This window comes from Hemitrygon akajei, chromosome 3 (assembly GCF_048418815.1).
Source record: "Hemitrygon akajei chromosome 3, sHemAka1.3, whole genome shotgun sequence".
Classification (NCBI taxonomy): Eukaryota; Metazoa; Chordata; class Chondrichthyes; order Myliobatiformes; family Dasyatidae; genus Hemitrygon; species Hemitrygon akajei.
The window spans coordinates 132,790,494-132,810,013 of record NC_133126.1 but is presented as its reverse complement, the minus strand read 5'-3'; the positions used below and the strand labels follow the sequence as shown (position 1 = coordinate 132,810,013).

The following is a 19,520-nucleotide window of genomic DNA, read 5'->3' as shown; positions in this document are numbered from 1 at the left end:
TTTGCCCACAGGTGATAAGAGTGGGCTCTCTTATCTCTGCCCCTCTGACCCTCAACACAGGTCCCCCTCACGGCTGTGTACTAAGCCCCCTCCTTTATTCTCTGTATACCCATGACTATATCACCATCCACAGCTCCAATCTGCTAATTAAATTTGTTGATGATACTACACTGATTGGCCTAATCTCAAATAATAATGAGGCAGCCTACAGAGAAGTTATCACTCTGACACAGTTGCGTCAAGAAAACATCCTGTCCCTCAATATCGCAAAAAACAAAGGAGCTGATTGTGGACTACAGGAGGAATAGAGACAGGCTGGCACTATCGACATGGTCTGTACGTACCGGCTGTGTGGTGAAAAAAGCACAACAGCACCTCTTTCAACTCAGACTGTAGAGGTTTAGTATGGGCTCAGAAATCCTGAGAACTTTCTATAGGGGCACAATTGACAGCATCCTGACTGGCTGTATCACTGCCTGGTATGGGAACTGTACTTTCCTCATTCACAGGACCCTGCAGAGAGTGGTGCGGACAGCCCAGTGCATCAATTGATGTAAACTTCCCACTACTCAGGATATTTACAAATACTTAAATATTTACAATATAAAAAGGGCCCGAAGGATCATTGGGGACCTGAGTAACCCCAACCACAAACTGTTCCAACTGCTACCATCCGGGAAGTGGTACCACAGCATAAAAGCCAGGACCAACAGGCTCCGGGACAGCTTCTTTCACCAGGCCATCAGACTGATTAATAAATGTTGACGCAACTGTGTTTCTGTTATATTATCCTGTTGTACATACAGTTTATTATAAATTACTGTACATTGCACATTTAGACGGAGACATAATGTGAAGATTTTTACTCCTCATGTATATGAAGGATGTAAGTAATAAGATCAATTCAATTGAATTCATCCCTTTCCCAAATTTCAATATCAGGACTTGGACTTGGACAAGCCTTTTGGCCCACAGTTTTGTCCCACACTATTAAACTAATCTAAAGTCAATCTAACTCCTGCTTCCCACATAACCGTCTATTTTCTTTCATCCCTGTACCTATCTAAATATCCCATAAATGTCCCTAATTTGTTTTCCTCTACCATCACGTCTTGTAGTGTGTTACACCTCTCATTCTCCTTTGCTCCAGAGGAAGAAGCTCTAGCTGGCTTAATCTATCCACATAAAACATGATCCCTAATCCAGGCAGCATCCTGGTAAATCTCCTTTGCACACTCTCAACCTTCAACATCCTTCCTATAAAAAGGAAATCAGAACTGAACACGTTATTCAGTGTGGTCCAACAAAGTTTTATAGAGCTGCAACATTACCTCAAGGGTCCTGAACCCAATCCTCTGACAAGTGAAGACCAACACAATTTATGCCTCCTTAAACACTCTATCAACTTGTGTGGCAACTTTGAGTTTTTTTGACATGGACACCAAGATCTGTCTGTTCACACTGCTAAGAACGGTACCATTAGCCTTGCATTCCACAACACCATTCATGTCTGATGCAAACTTACTAACCCACCCTTCCACTTCCTCATCCAAGTAATTTATAAAAATCACAAGGAGTGGGGGTCCAAGAACTGATCGCCACTGGCCACCAACCTCCAGGCAGAATACATTCCATCTAATACCACTTTCTGCCTTCTGTGGGCAAGCCAATTCTGTATTCATGCTCCCAAGCTTCCCTGGATCCCATGCTTTCTAACTTTCTGAATAAGCCTACCTTGGAGAACCTTGTCAACTGTTCTACCTTCACCCATTTTGTTTTGTCACTGCCTTAAAGAATTCCATCATACTCCCAAGACTCTACCTACCCCTCTCAATACCATGCTGATATCCCAAATCAGATTGTGCTTTTCCAAATGCTATAAATCCTGTTTCTAAGAATCCTCTCCAATAGTTTGCTCACCACTAACAAAAGATGAAAGTGTTATATATACCAAGGATTTTCCTATTACCTTTCATGAATATAATAATGAAATTTTGCACCCTCCTGTCTTCTGTAGCCAGTGAGTATACATAGATCATCACCAGAGTACAGCAAACTTTTCGCTTGCTTCTTGTAGTAACCTGGGATATATCCTGTCTGGTGCTGGGGACATCTAACTGAATGTTTTTCAAAGCATCCAGCACATCCTCTTTCTTAACATCAATATTTTCCAACATCTCAACCTGTTTAATGTTGTGCACTTTGCATTTTCTATTCTGTATTGCAGGCTCTGAGGTTAAGAACTTTATAACACAAAATGTAAAAAAAAGCATGCAGTTGTGTAGTAATGTATGAAAATTATCAAGAAAATAATTACATCAAGTAATTGGAGTGCATTTAAAAAACCTCTAACATTTTATATTTCAGAACCAGTTTCTCAACCTGTAGCAAATAAATTAAGTCATGGTCAGAATGCACCAAATGTCACTTTGATTTGCTCTGTCTCCAATGGAATAGCAGTCATGATTTACTGGGAGAAAATATCCTTATCTGGAGTCATCATCGAGACGTATACAAACACAAGTCTTGTGATAGACTGTGCTACTGAAGAGGAGCAACATGAGTACAGGTGCATTGCAAAAAATCCCATCAGTAATGCATCCAGCAGTAAGATATCTATCAACTCGTGTAACACCAGAAATCTGAACGGTCAGTACATAATATTGTCTTTGCAGTTGATAGCAAGGATGTGAACTTTTACTACTAATCAGGAAGCAGGGAATGTTTTTTTTCCGGCAATTAAAGCAATATTAAGCAGTTAATGCATTGCCTTACGGTGCCAGCTGCAAAATCAGGTTTTGATTCTTGTCTGTCTGTCAGGAGATTGTATAGTCTCCCCGTGACCAAGTGGGTTACCTGAGTGTTCCAGTTTCCTCCCCCATTCCAAAGATGGACAGTTACGGATTGTGAGTTGTGGACTGGCTACATTGACACTTGTGGGCTGCCCAGCACAATCCTCGCTGATTTGATTTGGCCCAGATGACACATCACACTACGTTTTGATGTATATATGACAAATAAAACTAATTCCTAAGATGTGTATTTAGAATATTTGGCAAATTGTAACCATAAATGAGGAAAGAGAATCACTGACAATCAAATCAGAAACTACAGATGCAGGAAATGTAAAATAAAGATAGAAAATGCTGGAAATACTCAGCAGGTCAGGCAACATCTGTGGTTAGACATACAGAGCTAACATTTGAACTCTGATGAATTCTGCTCAGCCTAAATCATTAATTCTGCATTCTTCCCACATATGCTGCCTAAATAACAGTTAATGTTTATTGATACTGTGTGCTTTTAAGATATGGAACCACAGAGCAAAGGAAAAGTAAAATATAAAACTATTTTTGAATAGCAAGCCATTGGAAAAACTAATCTTTTAACAGGAGCTGGAGAACAGCCATATTATTGAACTGAATGTGTGGTACACTTGACCATAAGAAGCTGAAAGATGTATTTATCTCATTAATTTCTATAAACCATTTTCAGATAATAGGAATTACCTTATGATCCTGATTCCTTTGGTGATGATGGCAACTTTATTGTTTGCTTTTCTACAATACTTCTCTAATCGGTGTCACTGCTCAGGTTAGTATGAACCCATAGAGAAAATGAAGTGGTCTGTTGCTCACAGAGCCTGGATTTCCTTTATTTTAGGATAATTTATCAATTAAATAAGTTATGACATATTTGTATATTAATGATGTGGCTGATCTGTGGTGTTTCTCTGGCAATGGTCTGATATTAAATTAGTAATTGCACAGACTTTCGGCTACATAATTGAATTCTGAGAATTTTTTTCAATAGTAATACTCAGTTACATTTTAAACTTCAGGCATTGAAGTTTTGCTTATAATAAGAACACAAAGTGAAAAAGACAGCATAAACATAATTATGTACGACAATTTAGAAGATGTTGGTGGTGATTCCTTGTTCCTAGATAGACTCATTACTACAGATCAGGAAGAAATGGCAATGGACAAAGCAGTGAGGTAGCTTTCAAAAAGACAAAGGAAATGGTGACATCAGACACTGTACTCTCATGTTATAACCCACATCATCCAGTGAAGACTGCCTCTGGCAAGTCGTATTCTAGTATAGGTTTAGTCATGTCACATGTTATGAAGATGGATGTGAACACTCCATAGCCTTTGCATCACATCAGGAAATGTAAAATAAAAAAAATAGAAAATTCTGGAAATACTCAGCAGGTCAGGCAGCACCGGTGGTTAGACATACAGAGTTAACATTCGAGCGCTGATGAATTCTGCTCAGCCTAAATCATTAATTCTGTCACTCTTCCCACATATGTTTATAAATAATAGTTAATGTTTATTGATGCAGTGTGCTTTTAGGATATGGAGAATATAGAACAAATTTTAAAAAGCAAAACATTGGAAAAACTAATCTTTTATTTTTTCTTGTAATTTATTTTTTTATTGAAATTCATCAAACGAACATTTCCATAAGATGTATTTCAGACATTGTACATATATATCATATAATCATATATATCACAAAATCTCCACAAAGTATTTATCTGGGGTATACACTTATAGAAGAGAGTGGAAAGAAAAAACAAGCAAAAGGAAAGAACTATGTACAAGTAGGGAGTGATCTTTTTTTTTACAACAGATTCATTGATTTGTGAGAATAAAATCAGGCCTATGAGGCATTATGTAGTTAAACCATTTTTCCCAGTATAAATCAAATTGTTCCAGCTTATGATTAACAGACGCTGTTACCTTCTCCATTTTGTAAATGTCCATTGTAATTTCCATCCATGTATTTAAAGTTGGGCTCTCCTGTGATAATCATTTCCTAGTAAGAGTCTTTTTACCAGCCACCAACAGTATATTCATTAAATATTTATCTCTTTTCAACCATTCTTGAGGTATATATCCAAAATATATGGTCTTACTCTCTAAGGGTATTTCACATTTAAAGATGTCTTGTAGGGCATTGTGTATCCCCCTGTAACAGTTTTTGATAACAAGGCAGTCCCAAAAAATATGATAATGATTTGCATTTTGATTTCCACAATTTCTGCAGCAAACAGGGAGGTTACTATCATAATGGGATTTCTGAGAAGGTGTAATAAAATATCTTATCAAGTTTTTCCATCCAAGCTCCATCCATTTCTGTGAATTGGTACACTTCCATTGATATCTCCATATTGTTGTCCATTCTTCCTCAGATATAATTATCCCTCCTTCCTTCTCCCATTTTGTTTTAATGCATGAAGTCGAATGTGTTTTAAGATTTGACAACCTCTTATACATGCTTGAAATGACTCTACTACCATTATCTGAATTATATGCTTTTCTAAAGAGCTCTATCAAGCATGTATTTGCCTTGGTTACATTTTTAAGTGTCTTATTAACATAGTGCCGCATCTGTAAATACCAATAAAAATCTTGTTTTTCTAGCAAGTGTTTTCTTTAAGCATTTCAAAACTGAACAGTGTTCCTTCTTTCATTATGTTGCAAAGAACTGTTATTCCTTTAGCTGTCCAGTCCTTAAATCTAGCATTCAATTTATTTGGTGTAAAATCAGCGACATATGCACACCATTTAAGAATTGCAATATCTCCCTCTAGATTATATTCTTTTATAGTAGTTTTCCATATATTAAGAGTCAATTTCACCCATGGGTTATCAATAGTATTTATGTACCTTTGCAGGTTGTTATCAGCCAAAATTGCTTGTATGGGGATGGGAAGTACCAGCTCCTCGATGTTTTTCCATTGAGCGTCTTATGATGGGTTGCACCAACATATCACAGCTCTCAACTGTGCTGCAAAATAATAATCTCTAAGAGAAGGAAGGCCCCATCCCCCCTTTTCCTTTGCTAATTGCAAAGTTTTGAGATGAACTCTAGGCCTTTTACCCTGCCAAATATACCTTGATAGCATCTTGTTCCATTCATTGAATTGATTTTGATTAATCTCTATTGGTAGGGTCTGAAAGAGTTATAACAGTATGGGCAGTATATTCATTTTAATAGACTCAATCCTTGAACTGAGACTGAAAAAAGGAATCAGGTTCCATCTTGCCACATCTTCCTTAATTTTCTAAATATAGAGGCTGATAATTACATTCTGATAATTTTGCCAAATCTTTTGGCATAATGATGCCCAAATATTTGAAAGACTCTGTGTGCCATGCCCAGGGATATCGACTTTCAATTTCTCTTGGTGGGCTATAGTAATATGAAAGTAATTGGGTGTTATCTATGTTGATCTTGTATCCTGTTAACTGACCATATTGTTTAAAGGATTGCATCAATTTATGTAAAGAGTATGTTGGTTGCCCTAGATAGATCAAAATGTCATCCGCATAGCAAGCCAATTTATGCTCTGTCCCTTTAATAGTAATTCCCCTGATATCTTCATTTTGTCCGATGTATTGAGCTAATGGTTCCAGATATAACGCGAAGAGTAGTGGTGACCATGCACAACCCTGTCTCGTGCCTCTTTCTAGGGTAAGACTATTCGATAAATATCCATTGATTTTAAACCTAGCAGTAGGATTGTCATATAGCGTCTGTATAGTTTTAATAATTGTATCTTGGAAACCAATTCTATGTAAAACTCTGTAAAGAAAATTCCAATTAACCGAATCAAATGCTTTTTCATCGTCCACGCTTATCACTATTGCTTTGATTTTCTTTTTCTGTATATGATCAATAATGTGAAGTGTCCTTCGTGTATTGTCTTGAGTCTGGCGTTGTCGTATAAAACCTGTCTGATCATTACGTATCAGTATGGGTAGAAACTCCTCTAATCGTTTGGCCCTGATGGAGGTAAATAACCTATAATCTACATTAAGAATGGACATTGGTCTAAATGACCCGCATTCCATTTTATCCTAGCCTTCTTTTGGTATAGCTGAGATTATCGCTTCCTTCCAACTGGGTGGCATTTGTGCCTTTTTTAGAGCCCAGTTCAGTGTGGGGAATAAAACAGGAATTAACTAATTTTTAAATTCTTTGTACCACTCTGCCATATACCCATCTGATACTGGTGACTTGCTTAATTTAAGCCTATTAATTGCAGCTTTTAATTCAACTTCAGTTATGTCAGCAGTCATCCTTCTATTTTGTTCTTTGCTTAAAGTGGGTAACTAGAGAATTCAAGAAGGTGTCAATTTGGGTTATGCTTCCCCCTGGAACTTTGGAATATAGTGTTTCGTAAAACACTTCAAAAGCTTCTTGAATTTCACTTAGCTTATTTTTTATCATTTTCGTTCTTGGGTCCCTAATTCTATGAATTGTATTTTCTGCTATCTTTTTTTTCAGTTTCCACGCCAGTATTTTCATAGATTTCGATCCACTTTCATAATGTCTCTGTTTCAGAAACATTAAGTTTTTCCTGATTTCTTGCATAGCCAAATTATTTATTTCATTCCTAATTCTTTTAATTTCCCTTAATGTATCCTGTGCCAAATTCAATTTGTTTTTTCTCTAGTTCCTTCAGCCTATTTTGTAATTCCTCTAATGTTTTATTCCTTATTTTTTCTTATATGAAGATATCGCTATAATTTTCCCTCTTAAGACCGCCTTCCCCAGATATTAAGGGTTTTAGAGTTAACCAAGAAGAATACAAGATCAACTTATTTGCTGATGATGTTCTACTTTATCTAACAAACCCATTGCAATCGTTGCGTAAATTATCCTATAGATTAGAAGAATATGGGAAAGTATCAGGTTACAAAATAAACTGGGACAAAAGTGAAATTTTACCTCTTACTAAAGGAGACTATAATCAATGTCGATCAATAACCCAGTTTAGATGGCCGGCAAATGGTATAAAATATTTAGGTATAAGAGTCGATAATGATATAAAAAACATATACAAATTAAATTATTTACCACTATTGAAAAAAATTCAAGAAGATCTTGATAAATGGATGGTATTACCAATAACATTAGTAGGTAGAGTAAATACCATAAAAATGAATATATTCCCTAGATTACAATACTTATTTCAATCACTACCAATACAATTACCCCAGAAGTTTTTTCAAGAGCTGAATAAATATGTGAGGAAGTTTCTTTGGAAAGGTAAGATGTCAAGAATATCGTTGGAAAAATTGACATGGAAATTTGAGCTAGGAGGGTTACAACTTCCAAATTTTAAGAATTATTATAAAGCAAATCAACTTAGATTTATTGCATCCTTTTTTGAGAAAGACAAACCGGCGTGGATCAGAATAGAACTAGATAAAATAGGAGAAAACATACCAGAAGACTTTATATATAAATGGGAATCTAAATGGATACGGGAAAAGAAAGAATCTCCTATATTAAAACATTTGATTGATTTATGGAATAAGATAAATGTTGACGATGAGACAAAGAAATCCTTATTAGCAAAGAGATCTTTAACCCAAAATAGACTTATTCCTTTTACAATGGATAATCAACTTTTATATAATTGGTTTCAAAAAGGGATTAGATATATAGGAGATTGTTTTGAAGGAGGTATATTAATGTCATTTGATCAATTAAAGAATAAATATAAAGTATCAAACAACACTCTTTTTTGTTACTTTCAACTAAGGGCTTACTTAAGAGAAAAGCTAGGTCAAACAATGTTACTACCGAAACCCAATGAAATAGAAACTTTAATTCAAAAAGGAAAGATTAAAAAATTTATCTCTTGTATGTATAATTTGATTCAAAAACAGGCAATTAAACAAGGAGTCCATAAGTCAAGACAAAAATGGGAAAGTGATTTGAATATCAAAATTGAAGAAAAAAACTGGTCAAGACTATGTCTTGAGAGTATGACAAATACAATAAACGTTCGATTAAGATTAGTGCAATACAATTTTTTACATCAACTATATATTACACCACAAAAAATAAACAAATTAAACCCAAATCTATCTGATCAGTGTTTTCGATGTAACCAAGAAATTGGTACTTTTTTACATTCTACTTGGTCCTGCTCCAAAATTCAACCTTTTTGGACAAATTTAAGAGTTTTACTGGAACAAATCATTGGAATACAACTTCCACACAACCCAACATTACTTTTACTAGGTAATATTGAAGGGATAAAACCGATAGCCAGATTGAATAAATATCAGAAAGAATTTATAAAAATTGCATTAGCAGTAGCCAAAAAAGCTATTGCAGTGACTTGGAAATCGGATACATATCTAAGTATAGATCGTTGGAAGAACGAAATTTATGGCTGTATTCCACTTGAAAAAATCACTTACAATTTAAGAGATAAATATGAAACATTTTTGAAAATTTGGCGCCCTTATTTACAAAAGACAGGATTAAATATATAGGTGCTCCGAAGATGAAATAATTGGTTACTTGGGGAAAGAAATAATTGCATACACCAAAGTTATTACGAACTCCGTGGAGCGTGTGGGGATCTTCCAATATCCAGGCATTCCTTTTTTTTTCTCTTTTTTTTTAGGGATGTTAGGGGGGAGGGGTTAAGGGGAGGGGGGCTGGGTAACATTTTTTTTTCTCATACACTTTTATTTTGTAACTATTTGAAAACAATAAAAAAAGTTTAAAAAAAAAAAAAGACCGCCTTCAGTGTATCCCATAAAATGGGAGGTGAAACCTCTCCATTATCATTAAATTCTAAGTAGAGACCAATTTCTTTTTTAATTTGTTCCTTAAAGTACGGATCATTGAGTAGACTTGAATTTAGTTTCCAAATAGTATTCTTTGGTTGTAGGTCAAAATCAACAGATAAATATATAAGTGCATGGTCACTTACATCTATTGTCCCAATTCCACAGGTGTTTATTTTATCTTTGTCTTTTCCAAATGTTATGAAATAGTCTATTCTTGTATATACAGAATGTGGAGCAGAATAATGAGTGTAATCCCTTCTGTCAGGGAAAAGGTCCCTCCATATATAAGTTAAACCAACATCCTCAAAAAGTGTATTAACTTTCTTATGTAAAGATTTTGTTTCATAGGTTTTTCTATTGGAAGAGTCTAAGTTTGGTTGTAATTGTAAATTTTAGTCTCCCCCACATATCAGGAGACCTTCTGTTTCCGTTACCATAATATCAGTAATTTTCTGAAAGAAAACAATATCACTTCCCGGGAGTGCGTATATATTCAATAGAGTAACTGAATTGCCGTCTATATTCCCCCTTACCAGAATATATCTGCCTTCTTTATCTCCCATTTCGAATATTTTTTCAAAATTTAGCTTACTTGAGATAAGAATAGCAACTCCTCTCCTATGTCCTGATTTATATGAGGAGAAAAACAGATTAGTGAAGCCCATTTTCTTTAGTTTTTTATGCTCATTATCACTTAAATGAGTTTCCTGTAAATATACTACATGGGCTTGTTCTTTTTTCATTTTGGATAAAATTCTCTTACGTTTGTTTGGATTTAATAGCCTATTTACATTAAAAGCAATGAATTTTACCTTGTCCTTAGCCATCTGTATTATCTGTCAATGTATCATTGAAATTAAAATAAAACTTAATCAATCTACTCCTTGAACAAATAAGAACCAAGAAACCCAAATAATAACAAAAATGGCAATGAACATGTGATTCCAAGGCTGAGGTCTCTAGTAGATGATCCTGCGTTGAGCTAGAGGAAATGTCCAGCTGTGGGAGATAACCCCTCCTATTTGTGAGTTGAGGGCCCCCATTGCAGTATTCATAAAAGTCAGTGAACAAATCCATTACACAGAAAAGATTTCCCTGTGTACTCCTCCTATATATACATATATATATATATATATATATATATATATATATATATATATATATATACACACACATACATACACACATACACACACACACACATTACACACATACACATATATATATATTCTCATTTTGGTGGGGGAAAAAGGAGTAAGTGAGCGAATAACAAATAACAACTAAGTAATATAAAATCCACATTATAATAAGTATTTCTCGAGATAGGTATATCACCGCGTACTTTTGCTTCTGTTTAGCTTCTCAACATTTTTAAAGTTAGCCAAACCTTATGGCTCTTCTGAAGGGGGTGAGGACTGTCTTGGGGAAACTCCTGGTCTCTTCCTGATATGTTTCTCTCGGCCTCCTCCCGTTTCCTGCCTTCTCGTTTCTCGCACTTTTTCCCAAGCCAAGCGAGACAATTCCTCAGCCAGGCTTTCCCTCGGTTTGATCACGCTGACGGACAACCCTCTGGCCTTCATGTCTGTAGGCGCCTCTTCCACTGTCTGGTACAACCACGTCCCGTTGTCATAAAACACTCGAAGTTTAGCAGGGTACTGAGTTTGAAATCTAATCTTATTTTACTTTAATTCTCGCTTTACTTTGGAGTATTCTTTACGTTTCTGGAGGATCGTGGGGGGGTGTAATCTTGGTCGAAATATATTAATTTATCCTCTAAAAACACTCTCTTCTTAATCCAGGCCCTTCGTAGAATCTCCACCTTGGTGCTGTACCAAAGGAATTTAATTATAAATGAGCGTGACTTTCTATCCTGAGTAGGTTTTGGGACTAACGCGCGGTGGGCTCTTTCGACTTCCAGCTTCATTGCCGGGGGAAGATCCAGCGCGTCCCGCAGTAACTTTCCGACAAACTCTGTCAAACTCTGTCCCGCTCCTTCGGGAACGTTGTAGATTCTGATATTTTTCCGCCCTGACCTTCCCTCCAGGTCAAGCAGTTTACCTTCTTGGTAATGTATTATTTTTATTGTCTTGCTCAGTATCCGTTCCACATTTTGAATGCGATCTTCCACCTTCTCAGTGCAAGTCTCTGCCACCGCTATTTTTTGATTGACGCTGGCGAGCTCTGCCTTAATATCACGGAGCTGCTGCTTTATATCTTTCTGGACCTCCATTATTTCTTTCAGGATTTCAAAGACATTCGCCACTTCGCCTGAGCGAGGCCCAGTGGCTGCCTCGCTAGCACACGGTTGGGTCGGAAAGCTGCTCGCTGCACTCCTCTCGGCCGCAGGCTTCACAGTGTCACATTTTTTATTTCCATTTCTTCTCCTCATTCTTGCCCCTCTTTTCAGTTCAAATATTTTTCAAAAAATATTATATTTGACAGGTTAATGGGGCTTAATATGCATTTTTCCAGAGGCGCTAGTGACTTAAGCTGCCATTCTCGACGATAACGTCACCGGAAGGCCAGAAAAACTAATCTTTTAATAGATTAGTTTTAATCTTCTAGATGGAATATGGAAGATATTACCTTAGAAGATGATGGAAGCAGGTACTCTCACAACATATAAGAAATACCTAGAGCAATACACACAAAGTGCTGGAGGAACGCATCAGGTTAGGCAACATCTATGGAGATGATCTCTTAGGTTAGAGGAGCCACACCCTATATTCCATCTGAGTAGCCCCTAACCTGACAGCATAAATACCAATTTCTCCAGCTTCCAGTAATTTCTCCCCCATTCCCTTTCTCTCTTTTTCCACTCCCCATTCTGATTCCCCTCTTACCCCTTTCTCTGTTCCTCAACGGCCCATATTTCGCACTGTGCCCCTCCTCCTTCCTTTACTCAGATGGTGCACTGTGCTCTTGTGTCAGAATCCTTCCTCAGCCCTTTACCTCTTCCACCTATCCCCTCCCATCTTCTCACTTCATTCCTCCTCTCTACTCACCCACCTTCACCATCAGCTGGTTTAACCCCTCACCTGCCAGTTTGTACTCCTTCCCCTCATCCCACCTTATTCTCACTTCTTTCCTCTTCCTTACCAGTCCTGATGAAGGGTCTTGGCCAAACACATTGACTCCCCTCCATAGTTTATTCCCCTCCATAGATGCTGCAGCATTTTGTGTGTGTTTTTCTTGATACAGATCTTCCTCAGACCCTGCTCATTAATCTCTTGACCTAAAGAGGAGATCTTATAGAAACATGTAAAATTTTGAAAGGGATAGATAACATAGAGGCAGGAATGTTGATTCCACTGGAAAGTGAGACTAGAACTAGGGGACATGGCCCCAAGATTCAGGGGAGTAGAATTCGAAAAGAGATGAGGAAGAACTGCTTTTCCCAGAGAGTGGTGAATCTGTGGAATTCTCTGCCCAATTAAGCAGTGGAGACTATCTCAGAAAATATATTTAAGACAAGGTTGGATAGATTTTTGCATAGTAAGGGAATTAAGGGTTATGGGGAAAAGGTAGGTGAAGATGAATCCATGGCTAGATCAGCCATGATCTTATTGAATGGAAGAACAGGCTGAATGGGCCAGATAGCCTACTCCTGCTCCTATTTCTTATTTCTTATGTAAATGAATACCTTTTCAGGTAGCTTTGTTGGGGGAGAACAGTTTCTACTAACTATTGCTAATTTTTTTTTCTATTAGGCCCCTCTTCAATGTTCAAGGTCAATTTATTATCAAAGTATATATTTGTCACCATATACAACACTGAGATTCATTTTTTAGCTGGCATCCTCAATAAATCTATAATAGAATAATAAAAATAATGGTCTCCTATACGCCAAGGAAAACATAGTCTGTCGATTCTCTCGGCCTTAACATTATTGGGTAGATACATTATTGTAACTGTACTGGAATGGCTTATATACACCTTATGTACAGCCTAATGTCACTTTGCATACATCCAATCTGTGTATTTAAGCTATCTGATGTATTTATATTTTGTGTTATTTTTTAGTTTTACTGTAGAGTTCTTTATCTTTCGCTTTTTTCCGTGATGCATCTGATCGGGAGTAACAATTATTTTGTTCTTACACTTGTCCACAGGAACTGATATTAGACAATTTTGAATCTTGACAGGAGTCTAAGAAAATCAGTCCAATGTTCTGTTCTACTGCTGGGATGCCACCTGGTTCCCCATAGCTTTTATCGCTGGTATCCAGCGCTTAAACCTCCTGATATCGCAATGAAGCGAATTGTTTAAAGAGTTCTATCATGGTGATCTCAATCTCATGTGTATCATTTCTGACTGAATATGGTTGCAAATGCATCTGTATTCCTTTTAAGACTCGTATGCTGGGTCCACTAGGGTTGTGAATGCCTCCCTGTGTTATCTGCCTGATTATCCATTATTTTTCAGGAGAAGATTTGAAAGGACTGTTTACTTTTGATGTACCAAGGGATTGCAATAGAAAAATCCAGCATATGGTAGTAGTTGGAATAAAAATGTGTCAGGCTGTTACATGGGAGAGTGTTATCAATGTCAGCACAGTTTCCAGTCATTAAGAGGAGAACTTTACAGGATAGACTGGGCTAGGTGTGACCTTCCCATGTTTGAATTCATTCCTTCATATAATTGAATGGTTTTGCAACAGGTTTGAAAGAGATTTATCAAATTTAAAAAACACTGGATTATACAGTATTTTAACATTTGTGTATTTTGTTTAGATGTCCGAATGACGAATCCTAATACCTGTACTGTGGAGTTTGATAATCACCTCCAAGAATAACCTGGAAACACTCTCATAGCTGCGCAAAATTCACCAACCCCTAGTTGAATGCTACAGACCACTCCTGCGAATGACAGCTCAAGTGTCTATAGCAGCTTTGGCTGACATGAACATGGATGACCATCTGAACATGAAGAAACCATTCTGAATCTCCACATCTCCTTCCGATCCTTTGCTCTCAGAATCTGAAGCTGATATGCCTTCAGAAGGGTGAATCCAAGGAAAGTATCAGGAATGTACGGGGGTATTTGGCCATGCACTAAAGACATGTGCTAATCAACTGGCTTGTTCTCACTAATGTCTAACCCATCACTTCAGAAGTATATGGTACCCACCTGCTCCAAGTAAACTTTGATCATACCAGTAACCAAGAAGAGTGTGGAGAAATGCCTCAATGACTATCACCCAGTTGCATTTGCATCCATGATGATGAGGTGTTTTTGAGAGGCTTCTGATGAAAAGTATCAACTCCTTCCTGAGAGGCAACTTGAATCTGCTACAATTTGCCTACCAGAGCAATAGTCCATCTCATTGGCATTTCACGCACCCTGAAACATCAAGATGCTCTATAGTGATTACAGATCAATGCTTAATGCTGTCATCCACAAAAACTAATCAATAAGCTCCAAGACGTTGTCCTCCATACTTCCTTGTGCAATTGAACCCTGGATTTCCTTATTGGTAGACCTCAGTGAGTTCAGGTTGGCAAAAACATCTCCTCCACTATCTCCATCAGCACAGGACCACCACGGCGATGTGTACTTAGCCCCCTGCTCTACTCACTTTACACCTATGACTGTATGGCTAAGCACAGCTCCAACACCATATTCAAGATTGCTAATGTCACTACAGTTTTGGGCTGTATTAATGGTTGTGGTGAATCAGCACACAGAAGGGAGATTGAAAGTTTGGCTGAGTGGTGTCATAACAACAACTTCTCACCCAATGTCAGAATGACTAAGGAATCAATTATAGGCTTCAGGAGGGAGAACCAAAGGTCCATTAGCCAGTCATCATCAGAGGATCAGAGTTGGAAAGGGTTGGCAACTTTAAATTCCTGGATGTTACTATTTTAGAGAAACTTCCCTAAACCCATTATTTAAATACTATTGTGAAGAAAGCACAACAGCACCTCTTCTTCCTGAGGAGTCTGCTGAGATTCCGCATGACATTAAAAATGTTTACAGAGTTCTATAGATGTGTAGTGGGAAGTGTTTGACTGGCTGCATCACAGCCTGGTATAGAAACACCAATGCCTTTGAACAAGAAATCCTACCAAAGGTATTGGATTCAGCACATTACATCACAGGTAAAGCCCTTCTAACCAATGAGTACATCTGCATGAAAGGCTGTCATAGGAGAGAAGCATTCATCAGAGATCCTCACCACTGAGACCATGCTCTACTCTCACTGCTGCATCAAGTAAAAAGTACAAGAGCCTCAGGACTCACCCCAACAAGTTCAAGAACAGTTACCACAACTCAACAATCAAGCTCTTGAACAAGAGGGGATAATTCTACTCACCTGTCCGTCCATTGACATGTTCCCACAACCGGTGATCTCAGTGCAAAAGGACTTTATATCATGTTATTTCATGTTATTTTTTGCTATTTATTTATATTTGCATTTGCACAGTTTGTTGTTTTCTGCTGTTATGATACCAGCCCCCTCCTTTGTGAGAATCACAAGAGCCCTAGTGAAGGGGGGGGTCAATGACCCAAGAGAAGAGAGAGACGTGCTGAATAGACACAGGAAATGGGAGAGAGAAAGACGTGCTGAATACCGCGTTCCACCGGGATGCAGAATAAGGCGACCTTGACTATTGTCTCATGAAGACCACGTGTAAAGCCCTCTGGCAAAGTGGGCTGGTTGAGAGAGATTGACACCTGCGATCCCGTGAGGAAGTATAAAGGAGGGTCTGGGGGGGGGGATGACCCCTTTAGACGCACCAAGGAGACACGATAGCAATCCCGTCGTAGCAGGAAGCCATTTTGAAGGAAGCCACGTGCGTTAGATTCCAAATCGGGAGTCTGTGGCTGGAATCACGGAAAAACGCTTTTAACTAACAACAGGGAAGCCTGCTCCCCTGATTCCACGGCTTTGCTTCGTAAGGACCCGGGCAAGTGTTCCTTTTCTCACCAATCTCTCTCTCTCTCTCCAACACGGGAAACCCAGCGGTTCCCAAAAGGCTGAAGCCTGCCGACTTTTGAATGACTGTTATATTTCCAAATGGACAATATATTATCCCCTAGACAACGATAGAGCTTATTTCTGATTGATTATTACTATACCTGCACTTTAGATTGAGTATTGACGACGTATGTTATCAAAAATGTTTGTATTAACCTTCCGTTTGTGCCCCTTTATAAATAAAAACGTTTAAAAATGGTACCATCAGACTTCAGTGGACCTCTCTATCTTTGCTGGTAAGTGATTCAGTTATGGGATACGTAACAACGTGGGGGCTCCTCCGGGATTTGAAACCTAATTGGGAGGGCAGTGAATTGGGTTTGTAAGTCAAACAAAAAAAAAATTTTAAAAATTTGGATCTGGTACGCGGGTAGCCAGACGGGAAACCAGCAAAGATGGATGTGGATGAATTTTTGAAAAACCCGACTGTGGAGGTGCTAGAGGCGGCCACCAAATCAGACTTGTTAAATTTGGCGAAGGGATTGAACCTCGCAGAAGTGAGGTCGTCCATGAAAAAGCGGGAGGTGCGAGGGGCCATAACTCGGTATTACATTGGGAAGAATGTGTTCGAAGCTGGGGTCTTGGAAAATATCCCTGAAAAAGTACCAGCGAGTGGGATGGATCAGCTAGAGTTGGAGAAATTAAGGTTGGAACATGAATTTAGAATAAAGCGGCTGAGAGAGAGAAAGAACGGGAGTAGGAGCTCCAACTAAAGGGGTTAGAGGTGGAAAAAGAACAGGACCAAGCTGAAAAGCAAAGACAGCATGAAATTCAGCTAAAAGAGCTAGAAGTAGCCGAGAACGAGAGGGAATGAGCCGAGAACGAGAAAGAACGAGCCGAAAAGCAAAGGGAGTATGAGGAGAGACGAGAACAGAGGGAACATGACTTGGAGATGGAGAAGTTAAAGAAAGAGCGAAGAGATCTAGGGTTAGATCGAGATGAGAGGTTTAATATTAGTCGGGAGTTGAGGGTAGTACCTCCATTCGAAGAGTCGGATGTTGATAGTTATTTCTTGCTTTTTGAAAAGGTGGCAGTAAATCAAAAGTGGCCCAAAGAGCAGTGGGTGGCGTTGTTACAAAGTGTGTTAAAGGGGAAGGTACAACGAGCATATGCGGCCTTGGCCGTCGAGGAAGTGGACGTGGAAAATTATGCCAAAGTAAAAGAGGCCATTCTCTGGAGCTACGAGCTAGTACCTGAAGCTTATAGACAAAGGTTCCGAAATTTACGGAAAGGGTGGAATCAAACATATACCGAGCTAGCCTATGAAAAGGGTGTGCTCTTGGACCGTTGGTGCACCGCGGAACAGGTGGACGGGGATTATGGGCGTATCAGGGAGTTATTTCTGATTGAGGAATTAAAAGGGTGTGTTCCGGAGGAGATCCGGATGTATTTGAATGAGAAGGCGAATAAGTCCATCTCAGAAGTTGCTAGGTTCGCAGATGAATATGCCCTAACCCACAGGATTAAGTTTTCCTCGCCAAAAGGTTACCCGAGAGACCGTCGGAACGGTAGGGAAAGTCCACCGGCTGAAGCAGAGGTCCCGCCGGGAGCTAATGGTAAGGTTGAGGGGGAAAGGCCAGGCGGCCCAAGATTTCCGGGCTTGACCTGTTTTAATTGTGGGAAGGGAGGACATATTGCCTCTAGGTGCTTTGCTCCAAGAAAGGAGCCAGAAAAAGGGAGAGCAGCGGTCCCTATCGGGTGTGCCGTGGTAATCAGTAAATCGACGAGAGAGCCCCGGGTAGACAGAGTACGAGAGGGGTCAGAGACTTGGCTGTCACCCGGAACTGTGTCCGTGAAGGGGGGAGACTCACCCATTCCCGTCCGAATCTGGCGAGACACCGGGGCGGAGCTGTCATTGATCCGCCGTGAGATACTAGATTTCGGTCGGAGAAGGGGAATGGTCGCCGTGAAGGGGATAGGTACAAGAATAGAAATGGTGCCCCTACATCAGGTAATTATGGATTGTGAGTTGGTATCTGGACCAGTCGAAATAGGGGTGCCATCAGAATTCCCGAGAACTGACGCGGACGTCCTCCTCGGAAATGATTTAGCCGGGGAGCAGGTTTGGACACGGCTCAAACAGCCTGTGAGGATTGCAGCCCCGCCCCTCGCATCTCCAGTCTGTACCACAGGCGCGAGCATTCGCAGCCTGTCGAGAAAGGCAGCTGAGAAAGCGAGCAGTTTAAATCTGGCCAGTATTGATTTGGCCGAGACGGTCCTACCAACCCTGTACCACGAGGGTTCTGAGGGTGGTAAACCGAAGAGTAGTAAAGTGAAAAGGGTTAAGGGAGAGGAGCAAGATCTTCCCTTAGCGAAGAGAAAGGTCCTAGAGGTAGGAAATAAAGATGAGAAACGGAAAAAGCTGTTAAAAGGCCCAGAGTTGGACATGGATGATCTGTCAGGGGTGGCAGCCCTGTTTGAAGAAGTTGAGAGTTATCAAGGTGTTCCCGATAATGAGATGAAGGCAGTCCTAGATGAAAAGGATGCTATTACCTTGGAGAGGTCTGCTGTGTTGGCAGACGAGGTTGTTTCAGCCCGTGGGGTTGAGTTTACTCCGGAAGGGAGTTGCCCAGAGAGGAACTGGGAGGATCAGGGGAATTTAGAATTTGAAAAGGGTACGGGTATTGAAAGCCTGGAAGAGGCAGATGTCCCGTTTGAGTGTGTCCAAGATGTGGATGCACGTGGTACTGAACCTAGTAATGGAGCTCAGAAAAAGTCTGAGTTATTTGATTCAGTTGAAAAGGAATGCAGTCCCTGTGGGTCAGATGGACTGGGTTCAGTGAAGACAGGGTTAACCCTGGTAATTGGGGGAAGGGAGGGTTCCCAGGTGTTTGTACACGAAGGGGTGGTGAACCTTAAAATAGAACTCGACCGAGGGGGAATAAACATTATTATTGAAGGGAACGGGAAGTTTGTAGTTC

General features: G+C 39.3%; 1 protein-coding gene across 2 annotated transcripts in view; it reads left to right on the top strand.

Moving 5' to 3' along the window:
* The window catches only part of LOC140725406 (HEPACAM family member 2-like), a 39,054-nt gene extending 22,254 nt beyond the window's left edge, over positions 1–16,800 (top strand). The window contains exons 4-6 of one of the 2 annotated variants that reach the window (XM_073040834.1): positions 2,368–2,649; positions 3,496–3,580; positions 14,348–16,800. In XM_073040834.1, coding sequence (XP_072896935.1) covers positions 2,368–2,649; positions 3,496–3,580; positions 14,348–14,369 — 389 coding nt within the window. In that variant the 3' untranslated portion in view covers positions 14,370–16,800. Of the gene's footprint in view, positions 1–2,367; positions 2,650–3,495; positions 3,595–14,347 lie in introns of both variants that reach the window. The other variant, XM_073040833.1, reaches the window with a different exon arrangement.
* The last annotated feature ends 2,720 nt before the right edge of the window (positions 16,801–19,520 follow it).